At 39.3% G+C, this 17,809-nt stretch overlaps 1 protein-coding gene across 3 annotated transcripts in view; it reads left to right on the top strand.

Annotated features, from left to right (window-relative positions):
* Positions 1 to 17,809, top strand: part of LOC136879032 (proton-coupled amino acid transporter-like protein pathetic) — a 168,811-nt gene that overhangs the window by 71,352 nt on the left and 79,650 nt on the right. For all 3 annotated transcript variants that reach the window (XM_068229038.1, XM_067152758.2, XM_067152775.2), the window contains exons 4-6: positions 7,231 to 7,323; positions 10,756 to 10,906; positions 14,163 to 14,284. In XM_068229038.1, the coding sequence (XP_068085139.1) occupies positions 7,231 to 7,323; positions 10,756 to 10,906; positions 14,163 to 14,284 (366 nt within the window). The remainder of the gene's footprint in view (positions 1 to 7,230; positions 7,324 to 10,755; positions 10,907 to 14,162; positions 14,285 to 17,809) is intronic.

Genomic DNA, 17,809 nt, shown 5'->3' on the forward strand with positions numbered 1-17,809 from the left:
ATGCCTGACTATTCGCGGGGCTGATTGATGCGAATGGGTCTGGTCCAGCTGTCGCAATATCAATTCTGCCTGCATCGGGGTTTCGACCTTCGCAGCAATAAGTATTCTCTGGATATCCGGTGGGAACTGTTTCTGGATAGCCTGAACCAGTTCTTGCTGACTTGGGGCTGATTCCAGTTCCTTGAACTTAACTAATTGTTCGGTAAAATAAAGCGAAAATTTCGGTGGTCCTGCGGTGTTATATCGGCGACTATATAACTCTAGCCTTAGGTTCTGCTGAATCTCAGAATTCCAAAATTTGCCCAAAAATGCGGTCTGAAATTCCTCGAACGTGTCAAAGCTATATCGGAAACCTTTGAACCACAGCGACGCAACTCCGTCTAGGTACCGTTCCACAGTCCTTAGTTGCCTCTCTTCAGGTATCCTATTATCGCGAATATACTCCCTAAGTTCTCTAAGAAAACCCTTTGGCGTCTGGGTACCACTGCCATCGAATTTCTTAGGCTGATCTTCCTTGAGACGAATCATGTTTATAACATTAGTGACGTTTTGCCCCTGAGAATGGGTAGAATTGTCAAAGTGTCCGTTCCCTGCAGGATGTATGGGACTACTAGCGTTGCTAGGGCAACTGAACGACATATCTGAGGTGCGGCGAGATTTACTAACCACTTCCTCTATCTTGGCCTGGACTCCTACGATATTGTTCACTAACCCATCCAGTTCCACTTTCCGGGCACTAACTTCCCCCTTAAGAGCCTCATGAACAGATGTCAACTCGTCGCTCAGTGTTATGACCTTATCTTGGGTATCTTTAAGTTGTTTCGATAGGTCTACCCTTGTATCGCCTAGATCCTTTCCTAGTTCCTCAATATCTGCTTGTACCTCCTCAATACTCCTAGCCGTTTCTTCCTGAGTTGTACCTAATTTTCTCATATCCTCTTTATTCATCTGGATTAATTTAAAGTCAATGGCCTCAATACGCTGGTCTACAGTTGCCTTGACGTCTTCGGCTACCTGGTCTACTTTGTCATTTACGACGGCTATCTCTTTACGCAACATTTCCTTATGTTCATTCATTGCTGTGAAGACCTTTGACTTATCGTCTTCACGCATGATGTTGAACTTCTCTACCTCTGTCTTCAGATCGGCCTTAAGCTCAGCTTGATCTGACATCAACTGCTGATGTAGTTCCCTACTTTCGTTGACGTGCCTATCGAGGTCTCCTCTAATTATGTCCTGATTTTCACTAAGAACACGATGTAGCTCGCGAGTTTCTATAAACTGCTGATTTATTTCATGTTTAAAGTCACCAATGTCCTTCCTAATATCAACGCTAGCTTCCTTACAACTATCCTGCGTGTCCTGCACTTTAATGTCAACATTTTGAACAACTTCCTTCATACCTTTTAATTCTACATCTGCACTATCTAATTTATTGTCCATTGTTCCTACGACTTCCTTCATACCTTTTAATTCGACATCCGCACTATCTAATTTATTGTCCACTGTCTCTAGCTTATTATCCAACCTTACACCCATAGATTTAATACTCTCACTTAAGTCCTTCCTATTGGCTTCCATCCTCTCCATTAAGTCCTTGATCATTTGGACCACCTGCCCTTGGGCCAATTCTCCCTCCTGCATAAACATACTGTATTTAACAGAAAACGATAGGTCATCGGTGAGCCCGAGACTTCAACGGCGTATAATAAGACTACAACGATAAACATCACAACATCCTCCTATCCAACACATCACACTGTTAATGCAACATTCTTTAAAAATGTTATTTAATAAAACGTGAACTGCAATGTTCACTCGATCAAAGTGATCAGCCAAAACACTCAAACCAGTATTCAAAAATTTGGGAAATTACACTAACACACTTAAATTATACCTTTCATTCAGTAGATAAATTATTCTCATAGTGGTATCTCCTAGCCTTACTCATCGGGCGTTTATCTATTTCTTCGAGTTCATTATCAACTCTGGCGCACGATTTTATCATCCATAATGTGGCATAGCCTCAACATTATTTCTCTTTTCCCATAGTACACGATTTTTTTCAAAATATCCTTATCGTTATCGTGACTTAGGTTCCCTCATCGTTATCGTGACTTATGCCCCATCGTTGGTGCGACATTTTACTGAACCCTTTAGGTCCATATTGAGGGATACCTACCTTCCTTACCTATCAGCAAAGTTCATGAGATCTGTCTCTTGGGTCGTTTCGGGTTCTTCGTCACTTGCTGAGGTAAAGGTAGGGTTCATTAATTCTAATCTATCTACTGGAATGAAAGGTCTGTTTAAAAGATTCCTATTTATTCAGGAAATTCTGAAGCAATCTGTCACTGGTATCATAGAAGTCAACTGTATCCACTGGACACCACAATCATTTTTACATAATGGTCAGAACACTGGTGTGAGACTTTAACGTAATTGCCTGATGGGCATTCTTACTAGAAACCATTGTCTCAATTATTAATCATTTAAGAAAGGAAAGTCTGGAAATCCTTAAATTCGGCTTCCATGTGAGATCACATGTACCATCATAGTGATTCGTTATGGTCCAGCCCTCGTAACACGAACTCTGGACTCTGAGTATAATTAAGGCCGTCCAATCGGTGTGTGCCACACAGTGGTTCTACGGCATGGACCCTTAATTGAATCGATGTGACCTGCGTCTATGTCATGGACCGACCTCTAATCTTCTAAGTTACTTTAAAGTCATTGTGGATGATGACCGCAAGGAAATGATGCTACAATGGCATATGGCCCTAATCTAAGTCACTGAGGTTGATGACCCCCTGACCATCCAAGTTTCTAGGCTGAAGGCTAAACACAATTAAGTTACATCGGTTGATGACCAAAGTTTCCACTTTACTATCCCCAGCACATTCACTGCTCAATCAATCAAAGTTCAATAATTACAACAATAGCAATGCTCACAAACTTTGTGGCAGTAAAATCCATTTCCTTCGGATATGTCCCTTTAATCTTTACTTTATTTTTAATATTCCCCAGACAACAAACTAAAATTTCCAGAATGCATCTCCAAGTTATTCGCTTGATTAAAGTTATTTCAAAATGCGGTTTCACTGAATTTAATAATTTAATAAATTTAAATGATTTATCGAAATGTTAAAGAACAGTAAATTTTATCTCCGCGGACTCTGGTTTCCTCACAAATTTATACGCAGCTGTGATGTGAATTCAATATTGCGATGTTTATCTGGCTGGAAAAGAATTTGTTACATCATTCATGTCCAGCTATATATCTCATCTCGTGATATCATGCTTAAAAATCTAATCTAATCCTAACCGTTATTAACACTTGGATATCCTAATAATCTACGTACAAAGCAAACAACAAGCCATATCATTACGATGTCATATCTCGTCATCACTGAATTTTGCACACCCCTCGCAGACAAATCGATCATCCCGACCATCGCTCTATATTTTGGACAATCCTGAAATTGGGTTACTCTGTTCCCTATACTCAAAGTTCATGGTTTCAAATGTTCATTCCGTCCCCAATTACAGTATTTCGCAATACTTAGATCAATACCGGCTATGAAATTTCAACTAAATCCAGCATTTAACGTTCTCCTGGCCGAGAATTACAGTACAATCTCAACTCCACTGTCCCGTTATTATCCCCGCTGTCCGCTTAGGTCTCTCACCCCCCCTCGCTCGCTTGGCAGTTACAGGAACCACCTGGTTTATTCACAGATGACTGACTTCTCAAATGTTCCCTTTAAACTCTGCCGACATAATTAAACAAATACGATATTCTAACCAACAAAATGCACAGATATGCTTCAAGATGCCCACACTAATTATACGCGTCGCCAATTATACCGCTATGGATTTCTATGAATTTCTTTCCATTCTCAACATTATAAAATATTCCTCGGGTTATCATATCCCGGCTTCAATGACAGGACTCTAACCTGATTCGCACATCTCATCTCAACTCATATAAAACATTCCTCGGGCTTCCGTATCCCGGCTTCAATGACAGGTCCAACCTGATTCACAAACTAACCTCTGTTTCCCAGCTCCACAATTATCATCGACAAAGAACTGGAATAAAATCCTCACTAGAAATTCCGACATCTAATATCGCACAATGCATTACTCATGAATAACTTTGCATAAATGATATCGTATTTAATAACTTGATTTTTACGAGAAATGACTGAAACATTCTACTAGATCTTTTATTGTCAGTCAGACACAGTTTAAAATGGGCATAGAAAAACGTTTCTCTCCGTGACCAAATTCATCACCCTAGGTTCTTATCCGACAGCGCGCTTCCACTCGATTGAAAATGAGTAACCATGGATTATTATTATTAACGTCAAATTGCAGACAGAAGAATATTACATCGAATGAACATCTTACTTCGACATCACAAAATACAGGCAGTACACTCACACGGATGACGATCTACATTGGACGTGATATCACTTCGGAACCCTATTCAATAACTTTATACAACATTATATGGCACTCGCAAGACTTCAAAAATTTATCCAAGTGGAAAATAAAACAAATGACTCTTTTAGTCGTACTCTCACATTTACAAAACTTAGTAGGGCGACCACTGCGTCGTAAATCCCCATTCAAATACACCTTTAGAAATCACGAGATGAGATATAAGAGGTAGTAAGATGGAAAGTCACATTACCTTATGTAGTCACACCATTGTTCGTCATAGGGCTCACCTGCGACCCTGGCATTTTATTTAGCCATTTTTACATTCATGGCTGTACATATCATTGTGTTTCTTCAGGTTTCCTGGAATAAAGCATTAAAAAAAAGAAAATACCCTTCACTTGATTGCTTGAACGCAAACGATGGATTATAATTACTCCCGCACACGAATTACTTAATCACATTAGAATATTTCAGTACTTTGACCGTCCTATCTGATACACTTATTTCTCTCAAGAAAACTATCTCCCCATGGAGTCAAGACTTAGCCACACTGGCTAAAATCTGCAGTCGAACTCAGTCTACTTTCGTTGATTTGATTTCGCGGAGCAACTCAACAATTTCGTCCGCTTTGTATCACAAATGCCGGAGAAGGAAGCTTCGTCATGGCGTCCCTTCATATTTATAGCAGTTACCCCCTCTCTTCGGATCTCTCCCTTTGCCGCCAAGAAAATTTCTCTAAATTTTCTGACTTACCTAAACTGCAATTTCAAGAGTTTTGAAAGTGACTACATGCTTGCTACATTTCTGGCGGTAGTGTTTATGGACATTTAAAATTTTTACGGGTTCGATTTGTGAGATGATTGACCCCCTTTGATAGGCACTATATTTTTTTGACTTGGCGTGGTCACGCCGTGTACACGCGCTTTGAAATAGTTCATAAAAATTACTTGAGATTCTTCCGCCGTCGACACGTGTGGTTGACGTCACGTACCCCAGAGCGTGGGACCGAAGGTAATCACCCCCTCGTCACGTGTCAACTCCATGCTATCAAGAATCCAACTTTAAGTTTAATTGTCATATTATGCATAATGTTCTTAGGGCACAAAGGTCATGGGTTCACTATCTTCAGAGAGAGCTTAGCACTTAGCAGTTATTTCACTTGAAGGTGTAGATAAAATCTTAGCTAGATCTGCTAGAACATGAAGATGGCAATCACAAAAGAAGGATCTAGCATCGACACCTTATTTACACCAGATATCAAATAATTTTCACGCGTAAGTTCAATAATTATATAGTATAGTGACGAACAAAACAGCATTGATAGTGTATATTATCCTAGCATTATTTTCGTAATTGACACGCATAAACAGGAAACAAAATATCACAGAAGATTATTATTTGGAAAGCCGACAGAATCGATTCTTTTGTTTATAAAATCTATTGGATGATTTATTATTGTTAATACGTATTCTAATTTATCTTCATATTTTATAATATAGTTTCTTTCACTCTCTTTCGTTCTTTCTCTTCTTTCATTATGTTTCTTCTTTCGTCATTTTTGCATCTTAAGTTTTGATAGCACTTTGTGTATGTAGGGTGTATGTTGCCCTACTCTAGTCTTCTTGAATAATAATAATAATAATAATAATAATAATAATAATAATAATAATAATAATAATAATAATAATAATAATAATAATAATAATAATACTTAGGATGTGTTTCTCCCAGGATGGTAATATACATAGTAATTGAGACTGATTCAAAATGCAGTAAAGCTACTGCAGTGAGCTCGCAGTTGAGATCAACAGTATTCTGTAAGAAGGAAGTCAGCTCCCGGACGAAACTGTCTTTACATCGGTCATTTTTCAGATCAACTTTGCTTTACGGGAGCGAAAGCTGGATGGACTCAGGATATCTTATTCATAAGTTAGAAGTAACAGACATGAAAGTAGCGAGAATGTTTTCTGGTACAAACTGGTGGGAACAATGACAGGAGGGTACTCGGAATGAGGAGATAAAGGCTAGGTTAAGAATGAACTCGATGGACGAAGCTGTAACGGATAAACCGGCTTGAGTGGTGGGGTCATGTGAGGCGAATGGAGGAGTAGAGGTTACCTAGCAGAATAATGGACTCCTTTATGGAGGGTAAGAGTAGTAGAGAGAGACCAAGGCGACGATGGTTAGACTCAGTTTCTATTTAAAGATAAGAGGTATGGAACTAAATGAGGCCACAGCACTAATTGCAAATAGAGAATTGTGGCGACATTTAGTAAATTCACAGAGGCTTGCTGACTGAACGCTGAAAGGCATAACGGCCTATAATGATAATGAATGTATGTGTATAATAATAATAATAATAATAATAATAATAATAATAATAATAATAATAATAATAATAATAATCATAGTCATCATCGTCGTCATCATAACAAGATGTAGTGTGAATAACAACGATGTTTGTTTCAAATTCGTATACAATTTCTTACATACGCATTCATTCATGGGTTCTGCATAGTAGAGGAGATAAGAACTGATAATAGTGGGAGTGTTTGCGTTTCACTCCTCCAAGGATCTTCATGACTGAGAAGGAGATAGCTTCGGCTTGTTTTTAAAATTCATTCATAATGATTTGTAGATTAAAATGTTCATTTCCTAAAATTTCCCTTAAATAAAGCTAATCGGCAAAAAAGTTAAGCAGTACTTCAATTATCCGATGAAAAGAAACAATTAATTAAATGTGTACAAATGTTATGATAACTTATTTATTTTATTTGTTTACAGCACTAATCTGGCGACGTCAGGCAGTCGAAATGACCTGGACGCTGAAGAACTTTACGATCCATTCAAGTGTCGCAACGTTGAACATCCGAATACGTAAGTGCATGCTAGTCCGTAGTATTTTATATATAGAACAACTTCGTAATCTTCCATCAGTCTTCTATTTATTATTATTATACTTTAACCATTATCTGGTGGGGTGTCGGGTGCGAACTGTGTTGCATACATGGACTTCTCCATTTTTTACGGCCGAGTACCCTTCCTGACGCTAACTCTAGGTGGAGGGATATATTCACTATTTCATGTTTTTGTGGTAGTTGGTAATGTGGCGTGTTTTGTGTGTATAAAGTGGAAAAAATATAAATACCTAATCCCCTACACCAAGAAATTAATCAGAAGGGACTAAAATCCCCTACCCAACCAGGAATAGAACCTGACGATGACCAGTGAGCCAAGGAGCCGTGCTCAATCCTCCACCAGTGTAGATAGATATTATCACACGTTTAAGCATTAAGTAAACTGATAATACTTTAAACCGAGGAAATGGAGCGTGTCCTGGATTGTACACTTTTGCGTTTTTCCGCTGTGGTCCAGGAGCGAGAATAGTGATTTACCACCCAACTGATTCGAGTTGGATTTCCATTGCTGTCATGAACTGACAGCTCAAGAGAAATATGATTGAATTGACCACTAGGTTAAAAATCTCACTCCGGGCCATCTTTAAAGTCGAGTTCTACGGTTTGCCACTCTAAATGCAAGCACGTGCCTGCCAGATCTACTTCATTTGTAAACCTAGCACCCGTCAATGACAAATATACACACCAGTACAGATATCAGACAAACGTCCACACAGGTTAAGAACACGTAGCTTATAATCGAGGTATCTCGCGTCACTTACCACAACCAGAAACAATAACTTTCAGTGTAAACACGAACCTACAGTTCATCGTACCCATGTTACTTGTAAAGTTGTTATTTGATAAGTGACAAGATACTCAAAGAGCTAAACCCGATATAACCGTCAGGCCATAGCTTTCAGACTGCAATTACGCAGATTGCAAGAGATCCCTCAAAGGAGCTCTAACTGCCAGGATGCAGTGACGCTACTACGAAACACAATCTTGAAGATACGTTTTAACTGTTCTGGAGGTATTGTAATTTAGGTATTACAAATTCTAAATATATTTGTTTGGAAACTAGCTGAAATGGAGTGAGATAATCGTTAGTTTAAGCTGCATGTCTCTGCCTCATAGGTATTGTAGGCATAAAGCACGAGGCGGCCTCTTATTGCTCTTCCGAGCTCTGAGATCTGAACAGTTCGGAATGGCCGGTCAGTGCCAAGAGTACAGCACGGATGGATTCGAAAAGTGTACGCTCAAAATAATAATGGAGAACTAAACTAAAAGTAAATAAATATTCTTACCTTGTCACAATGTGAATATAATATCTCTCAAAATTTGCTCAGTTTACAATGCTATATATATATGTGCACCTGCTGAATAACAGATTACAATTGAGAAACTCGATTCCTTGCGTGCTCTCATATAGAATGGTGTCAGTTAGTGAATCCGTTCTAGTATTATATGTGATTGAGTGATACTATATTGCTAAATATTTTCAGTGAATAAGTGAGAGCTTTTGGAGTAGTTAAATTGATGGGTAATATTAAAGGAGAGTTAAGTTAAGCCCTACGTAGAAAATTATTCAAGGATGGTGAACCCGTGCGCAGCGTTTAATTGTACCGATCGCTATCAGAAGGGATCTGTTATGCCTTTGCATAAGTGAGTAGAAATTGAACAGTTATGAAATTATTTTCAATTACCATAATTGTGAATTAAGCAGGCTATAGGACGATAAATTCAGAGAATGTGTGGACATGCAATTTTGAACGTATAGGCTTCTTATTCTTTTCCTATTTCCAATTTATTGAGGGATAATTCTTAATAAATCAACGCCTATTCTGAAAAAAGTGCATATTTTGCTTACAGACTGTGTACCGGTAATAATAACTGGGAGAAACATTATTATTTCAATGACACGAGATAATATAGATAACACGGTTTTTGGTTGATAAAGCTTAATAAAACCTGTCTAGTTTTACGGCAATGTATTGTTTCAAATTATTAAACATAATCTGAAAAATTATTTATAGGTACCGGTACCGTAAGTTTTAATTTCTCCTTTTTCACGCCTGTTTTATAGTAAAGGAATAGTTAAATATGTTATTCCGAAAATTTATACTAGGCACAAATCTATAAAATGCTTATTACAAGCTAGTGAGCCATTTTGTCTTTATATAATAATAATTTCGTGTGGTCATTTCTAGCCGAGTGCAGCCGTTGTAAGGCAGACCCTCCGATGAGGGTGGGCGGCATCTGCCATGTGTAGGTAACTGCGTGTTGTTGTGGTGGAGGGTAGTGTTAAGTGTGGTCTGTGAGTTGCAGGAATGTTGGGGACAGCACAAACACCCAGCCTCCGGGCCTTTGGAATTAACCAATTAAGGTTAAAATCTCCGACCCGGCCGGGAATCGAACCCGGGACCCTCTGAACCGAAGGCCAGTACGCTGACCATTCAGCCAACGAGTCGGACATGTTGTCTTTATTAAGATTATTAATCTCATGTACCGGTGTTTCTTTCTGTTTTCGGGGACTGTTCTCTTAATTTAATGTAATATAATTGTTTAATAACGATGCAAAATGTGTTCAGTTTTTGTGTGTACACGGTAGTTGGTGTATGCTGTGTCTTTCAATATCAAGTACTTGGGAATGTCTAAGTTTCCCTGAGGCCTTAAGCAGACATTGTCGGACATTTACTGAGAATCATTGTGAAAGAACACACGGACTTTCACACTTCACGGTCCACTTTTACCACTTCAGACCTCGGATTACTTCCTTGTATACAACTCCTGCCTGGAATTTGATTTAAAATTAGCAATGCTGTGTTTCTTGGTTTGCGAATGACGAGAATATCCTTACGGATCTTCTGTTTCCTATTGCGGTTCCTTTTTAAAATATTTTCTGTGTACCTAATTAACATTCGTTCTTACCGTGTTATCTGTGTTATCTCGTGTCATTGCAATAATAATAACATCGACAGGTGTTTTGATGCGTGTGTTAATGTAAGTTATTGCATATATTCCGTACTACGATCTGCTCGGAAGGTTCAGGAGTGCCCTTAACATGGCGGTACGCGCGTGGATATCTCGTCCTTAGTCACACGCTACTGCGCAGCAGGCGGTGTAGGGCCTTGGATCTGAAGAGCATAAAAGTATAAAACTGCCTTAATTAATTTACACTCACATAATTTAAAAGAATCAACATATCGCATGATTCTTGTTCCTTATGACTAAGTTCTCTCACCATCCCTAGGGGGTAGGCCCACTAGTTTGGGAAACGCTGTTTTAGAGGAACTAAGAGAAGATAATTCTTCCCGCGAATGAGCTCTGTTATCCTGCATAGTTTCACTAATATATATTTTTACTTGTTTCAAGGTTCTGCGTATTTCAGCCTTAATTATTTCTGTTCCAGAGACCTCGGTGCGATGGTACATCTCCTGAAATGCAGCTTGGGGATGGGAATACTCGCCATGTCAAACGCCTTCAAGAACGGAGGACTGGCCTTTGGGCTCGTGGGAACCGTGGTGGTCGGCGTGATATGTACCCACTGCGTCAATATTCTGGTGAGAATCATTACTAATTTATTCGAATAATTGCTACAGGCGTATCACATCTTTAGTGCTTATCCCTGAGTCAATATAACTACCGTATGTTTGTTTCTGGTGTATAATCCGCGTGATGAGTTAACATTTTACTTTCTTGTATGAGACAAACTGAATGTAAAATAATCTAACATTCCATACAGCTCAGTGAGGGCCTGGGACGACCAAGACAAATGCTGCCCAGCATACGCCCTTGAGATAATGACCTGTCACTTGAGAAGTTTGCCTACTACTCTGGCTTCTGAACTGGCGCCACGAGGTTGAATGCACCTCACTCTAGCCGTCATACCAGAATACATTCGTGATTTTTCTAATGTTTGCGCCGACTTCAGTGGCGCAGTCGGTTATTCATTAATCTTCTGTTCCGAAAATAGCAGGTTCGAACCTAGCTGAGTTGTTGACATATGAGGGCGTTTTAAAGTGTTAACTCCAAGCCGCTGGCTTCCATCACGCCAAAGAACTCTTGGAAGATCTGACAATAATATGTTTGAAGAATAGATGGAGACGTTGGCCTGGGAGATGGCTTTCATCTCGTATAGATGGTATTATAAAAGATTAAAACGTTATTTTAAAGGGCTCTCTAAGTTTAGCATCGTGAATATGACTACTTCAATCTCGAGGCATTTATCCTACTTATCCTCTCGCCGCTTGACATAGTTATGCTAGTTTGTTCACTGAGAGATCACTTGTTTAATGCATTATTTTCTTATAATTTTGCTGCAGACTTATTTCACTGTCCTTCGTTTCTTTTCATATATGCTTATGTGTACTCGTTCCTGCAAAGAGTGAAAGGTGGCACAGATCCGATTAGTTTGTGTAGGTGATGAGTTTGCTTGTTGTTTTGATTAGAGACCTTTCATTTCTCTGTATCTTCGATGTTTTGGCTTGAGCTTATATTCCGCGTTGTGGTTTAACGCCGATACCGTACTATCCATGTTCGTCTAGATGTGCGATATGAATACGTGTTATGTGGTGTGCAAGTTATTTACGTTATGTGTTTAGACTGGGTGGTCCAGGTCTCTTTGCGGCGACCCAGGTTTCTTATCTGTGCACTCAGGTCAAGCTCATGAGCCGTTGACTGAATCATGTCATGCTGTTACGATTTTTGTCGTAACGTGTCTTGCTATTATATTTTTATACCCTGTGCTTCACATGTTTGGTCTCTCTCTCTCTCTCTCTCTCTCTCTCTCTCTCTCTCTCTCTCTGTGTGTGTGTGTGTGTGTGTGTGTGTGTATGGAGTGGTTATCGGACCTGTGTTACTTTTCAGTATCTTATGGATAATTTTTTTTGTCATTATTCTTATTTTATCTCGCTATTGTTACCGGCTTCCTCAGCCGATTATTATGTTTACTTCGGGATTTTGCTCTCATTTTACTTGCTTTCTGACTCATGTTTATTTGTTTCTGTAACTATGGGGTTGTGTCCCATTTGCGATCACAGCAAAAGTTGTCCCATTTGCGATCACTTCCATTACAGTGGAAAACAAGAATGTGAAGACAGACCAGTTCGTGTCCCATTTGCGATCACTGTAAAATTATCAGCAGCCTATCAGGATTTTCCAACGTCCTTACAGCTGGGGGACTGCTATTTAGGGTGTACTCCACACAATCTTTCTCTTGAAGGTTTTTCGCTATAATATTAGTCTATAGTTTTTAACATACTGAAATGATTCCAGCTGTAGACATCCATTGTTGATGTAGCTTTTGTTATGTTGTTATCTGCGTATTTACTTACGACATGCAGGTCATTGAGACGAAGAAAGGCAAGCCTTGTACTTTATATGATGGATACTCTTACATAAATTTACGGAAAAGTCAGGGATGTTTGGTGACATGAGTTTTTTTATCGCTGGCTTTACGTCGCACCTTCTTATGGCGACAATGGGGTAGGAAAGGGCTAGAAGTGGGAAGGAAGCGGCCGTCGCCTTAATTAGGGTACATCCCCAGCATTTGCTTGTTGTGAAAATAGGAAACCATGGAAAATCATTGTCAGGGCTACCGACAATTGGATTCGAACCCACTGTTTCCCGAATGCAATCTCACCTTTTCGCGCAATCATTATAGAATTATCATTTCTTCAACTTATTTTAATCTAAACATTTTCTTAACATTAAGTTCTGAAATCTTGTACATCTAATCCGAGCGTACAGACAGACCAGCTCGGACTTCAATTTCGTCCGAGTGTCAGTATCCAGGATACTAAGGACCATTTACAACGGATGAGGGCCAGCTTGCCTCAGGAGAGGATACAATGACTTTATGACACCCTTTCCAACCGAGTCAGTGCATGCATCCAGGAGAGGGGGTGCAACGTCATGCTGATGAGTGGGCTCATACTGCCAAGTTCTTTGTAAATTTGACTCGCTTTTGTAATCACTGAAACAGTGCCGACAACTTTGGGGCGCAAGGCGTTTTGTGCCCTTCCAAAAAGGGTCCTTAGAGGACAGAGTGCCATTCCACACCCCTTCCTTCCAAAATTCTCCTCCTAGATTTTAATTCTCCTTAAGACGTGGAATTCAGTAGTATTCGGAGCCCCGAGACGAGAACTGCAGTATAACAAGTCCCAGGTCTGATTCTCTCAGGTCTGTTGAGGGATGGGTTGAGCTTAGCTGATGTGGTTATATCCAGAGCTCTGCGCGGATATACAGAATATTATTTGCATCCGCTTCGCATTCGCAATTCCTTCATTCGCTACCGCATCCGCAACCACGAATGGTTATCTGCGGATATTGCAACTATTTAACTGTATTACACCCAAGGTATTGAAAAGGATTGATCTATTAACATAATAAAATAGGCCCGATACCTGGCACCAGACACCCCACAATGAGAGGTTTATGAGAAATTTACCCTTGCGACAACTGATGTTTTTTTGTATAAATTCAGCTGCTTATCTATGACTTTGTAGCCTTATAATGTGCCCTTTGTACACAAAAATCGGATCACACTCTGCACCGCCATTTTCCTGTCAGCTTTGACATCTAACAACTGACGATGGGAGAGTCATGATAGAATCGCAGTGTAATGGATATGAGGGGAAGCGATAGTATACTTGCTCACCTTTGGAAACAATATAAGTGTGTGAGTGAACTGAATGAATTGAACAGATTATTGCTTAGATTAACTGAACTGTTATGAATGTTATCAGTCTATATATTTGCATAAGATTCATGTTACTCATAAGTAAATCATATTTTGCTTAATGTTTTCGTTTTCAGGTTTTCTCCTCACACGCTTTGTGTCGACGACAAAAAATTCCTTCTCTAAACTTCGCAAGTACTGCAGAAGTGGCGTTTCAGACGGGCCCAAAGCCTCTCAGGAGCTGGTCTAGGTTTGCTAAGTGAGTTTGCATGCATTCAGAATGAATTTCCCTTAAAATAAAGAATTAATGAATTATAGAATATTTGATATAACAAGTCCCACTTGATATAAAAAGCCCAGTAACTGAGATCGTGCTTGGCTGCTGATTTAAATCCAAAATCGAGCATACCGGGCGAGTTGGCCGTGAGGTTAGGGGCGCGCGGCTGTGAGCTTGCATCCGGGAGATAGTGGGTTCGAATCCCACTGTCGGCAGCCCTGAAGATCGTTTTCCGTGATTTCCCATTTCCACACCAGGCAAATGCTAGGGCTGTACCTTAATTAAGGCCACGGCCGCTTCCTTCCAATTCCTAGGCCTTTCCTATCCCATCATCGCCATAAGACCTACTTGTGTCGGTGCGACGTAAAGCCACTAGCAAAAAAAAATCGAGCAATTTTTGTACGTGTTGTTAATAATTGTGTATTGATTGCTCCTCGGTATTTTGCACCCTTGCTTACCGATAACCAACATCTGCCTCTGGCTCTTGCAAATGTAGATTCTTCTTTCCTCAGTGGCTTCCGGGCTCTTCAGTCACTTGTTGACATAAATCGGCGGGCAGCAAAAGAAATCTAATTACTGCTTGAAATAAAATTTAAGAAGCGGGCTAAAATGGATTCATTATGAAAATAAATTATTTTCGTCCGACAGATGTGAAGCACCGAATAATGAAAGAACGTTTGTTGTATTAACAGAACAGTTGACATAATTTTGACACAAATATAAAATATTAAGACCTCAGGAATTATTGTATTGACATTTAGTTGAGTTAAACGTTGAATTGCCATTCCACAATAGAATTCAATAATAAAAACAATTAAAATAGATAAACCTGAAAATTACTATCTGATTTTCAAGTAACACCGTTGGTCGATTCACTTGATCCATGAAGATTCAGTTTCCGTAAGCGGACTCCGAATTTTTTTTAAACAAAGGTTATCCACCGATTACAAAATACCACGTAGGATATCATCAGCTACCGAATGGACCCTTAATCGAACCGAAACAACGTCAGGTTTTATTTGAACCGATTAATTATACACAAGAAAAAACATTTAGTTCACATTTTAACTTGCTCCTTGGTAAGGCATGGTGCTCCAAAATTCACTGTTGTCAAATCCCTAATACCTCTATAAAAATACATGATCGCACCATGTTTTGTCACTACCAGGCACCCAAAAATAAAGTTACGTTATTAATTCATTATTTAAAATGATATAGAATATTGTGCCACTGAACTTCAATATTTATAAAGACCGGGCGAGTTGGCCGTGTGGTTAGGGGCACGCAGCTGTGAGCTTGCATTCGGGAGATGTTGGGTTCGAAGCCTATTGTCGGCAGCCCTGAAGACGGTTTTCCGTGGTTTGCCATTTTCACACCAGGAAAATGCTGGGGCTGTACCTTAGTGAAGCCCACGGCCGCTTCTTTCCCATTCGTAGGCCTTTCCTCTCCCATCGTAGCCATAAGAACTATCTGTGTCGGTGCGATGCAAAGCAAGATAGCAATATTTATAAAGTGTAATTAAAAGCTTGAGTTTACATTTAAGTTAACACACAAATAACTTTAAGGTAATGTTAGTTTATAATAAACTAATTTAAACTGAATAAACCATTAAGCACGGATTTCTGAAAATTAATCTTATCGCTTCACTGAATAATAATTAAATTAATTTAATCCGACCGTCTATGAACGTTACCAACAAACTGAACTGAAAAGAGTAATGCCGATGGACGGTGTTATAATAATCATCGCCATGCTATCAATAGCAACTAACGTGAACTTATTAAACAAATTGTCTTCATCAGAATGTAGAAAACATACTCATTAGAATAATCATGACCACTACTGTGTGAAGGAACACGGATAAACGTTCACTTATATTAAGAATGATTTGTTATTTATTTCAGTAATCACAACCATCATCTTGACCATTGAAGAAATGTGCTACTCACAAACTATGACCAGTGCTATCATAAACCAAGATTTAATTTTATCACAAACACTTATTAACGTTAGTGATCACACTAATAAAATTTAACTGACAAAGTATCATCGCAGGCCGAACTGATCGTATAATAATTATCCACAAAATATTAACTCTCACCAGAACAAACTAATTACGAGTCCTCGCAGACTGAACTAACCATCTAACTTGGATAATGGACATTAAAAGTAAACTGGACACTGATTATTGCAGACTAAACTTTGCTAGTTGCTTCACGTCGCACCGACACAGGTAGGTCTTATGGCGACGATGCAGACTGAACTAACCATCTAATTGATTTCATGAATGTTAGAAATAAACTGGACACTGGTCATTGTAGACTGAACTAACTATCTAGCCTAATTCATGAATGTTGAAAATAACTATAATTTATCATTATTTACATTACTCACAACTATCTGTGTGATCCACTAACCAACTAATAAAAATACGTATGAGTCTAGCCGCAATCATTACATCTTTATCAGATAACTACTGTACCACTCCAACACCCTGATGGTCCCTCAGACAACCAGAACTGAGGCGATATAATCATTAAACCAAGATCCTAATTGTGGGTGCGTGACAGGCGAGTGCCGTCATTTACCCGTACCTTTCGATAAATTCGCCACAACACACATTAACAATCGACTGCTACAACAACTAACTGTGTCAATATTTTGCCGTAACAAACACTTCCAACTCTCAAAAACCATTAATCCGGTGTAAAAAGTATCATCTCTATCAATTACGAGGTTTACGTAATATTATTACTTCTTTCGACCCTCTTAAATCTCTAGACAGTCGCCTGATAACGGGCTCGCAGTATTCTAAAAGTTTTTCACCCTTCGGCTAGCGGTTTGTCAGTCATATCCCGTGCCATTTGTCATTTTTCTACCTGCGATGAATCTACAAAGAAACAAGCCAGATTATAATATACTTATTTCAATTGAATTTATCTCTCATAACATCTAGCCTTCATTCAAGAACCACGTCCCCTTGCTTACTTGACCACTGGAAACATGGCGGACGTTCGAACAGTTAGGTTCAGATAAGCAGCGCTTCCCCCTCTCTATGTTATTCTAGCTCGTTGCATTCACTACAGGAAGATATGTTTCATTTCATTCCCACTTCCAGTTTCTGAGAGGGGGATTACCCGCCATTTTGCCTGTCTCCAAGTGGCTCATATTGCGGTTTGGTAATAACACGTAGAGCAGTTCAATGAGAAATTCACACACGTGTAGAGAAAGATACCACAGCCTTTTAAATTGTGCTATAATTTGTGAATTTTCTTCTTACTGTAGTTTCTTAGAAGTTACGCTTTTCGTTACTTATGCTGTAATTTTTGTTACCTTCTGAGATTACCTGTGCAACAACCTGTGCCCGTTGGCTGCGGCGTAGGATATGTCTGCGATATTCCCTGCCTGTTTTAGGAGGCCACTAAAAGGGGTAACCCTAGGCTCTAAACTTGAGGCCGCAGGGCCCCTAGCCATGTCTGGCATTGCTTCCCCAGCTTCACCACATTC

This window comes from Anabrus simplex, chromosome 1 (genome assembly GCF_040414725.1).
Source record: "Anabrus simplex isolate iqAnaSimp1 chromosome 1, ASM4041472v1, whole genome shotgun sequence".
In the NCBI taxonomy this organism is placed as follows: domain Eukaryota; kingdom Metazoa; phylum Arthropoda; class Insecta; order Orthoptera; family Tettigoniidae; genus Anabrus; species Anabrus simplex.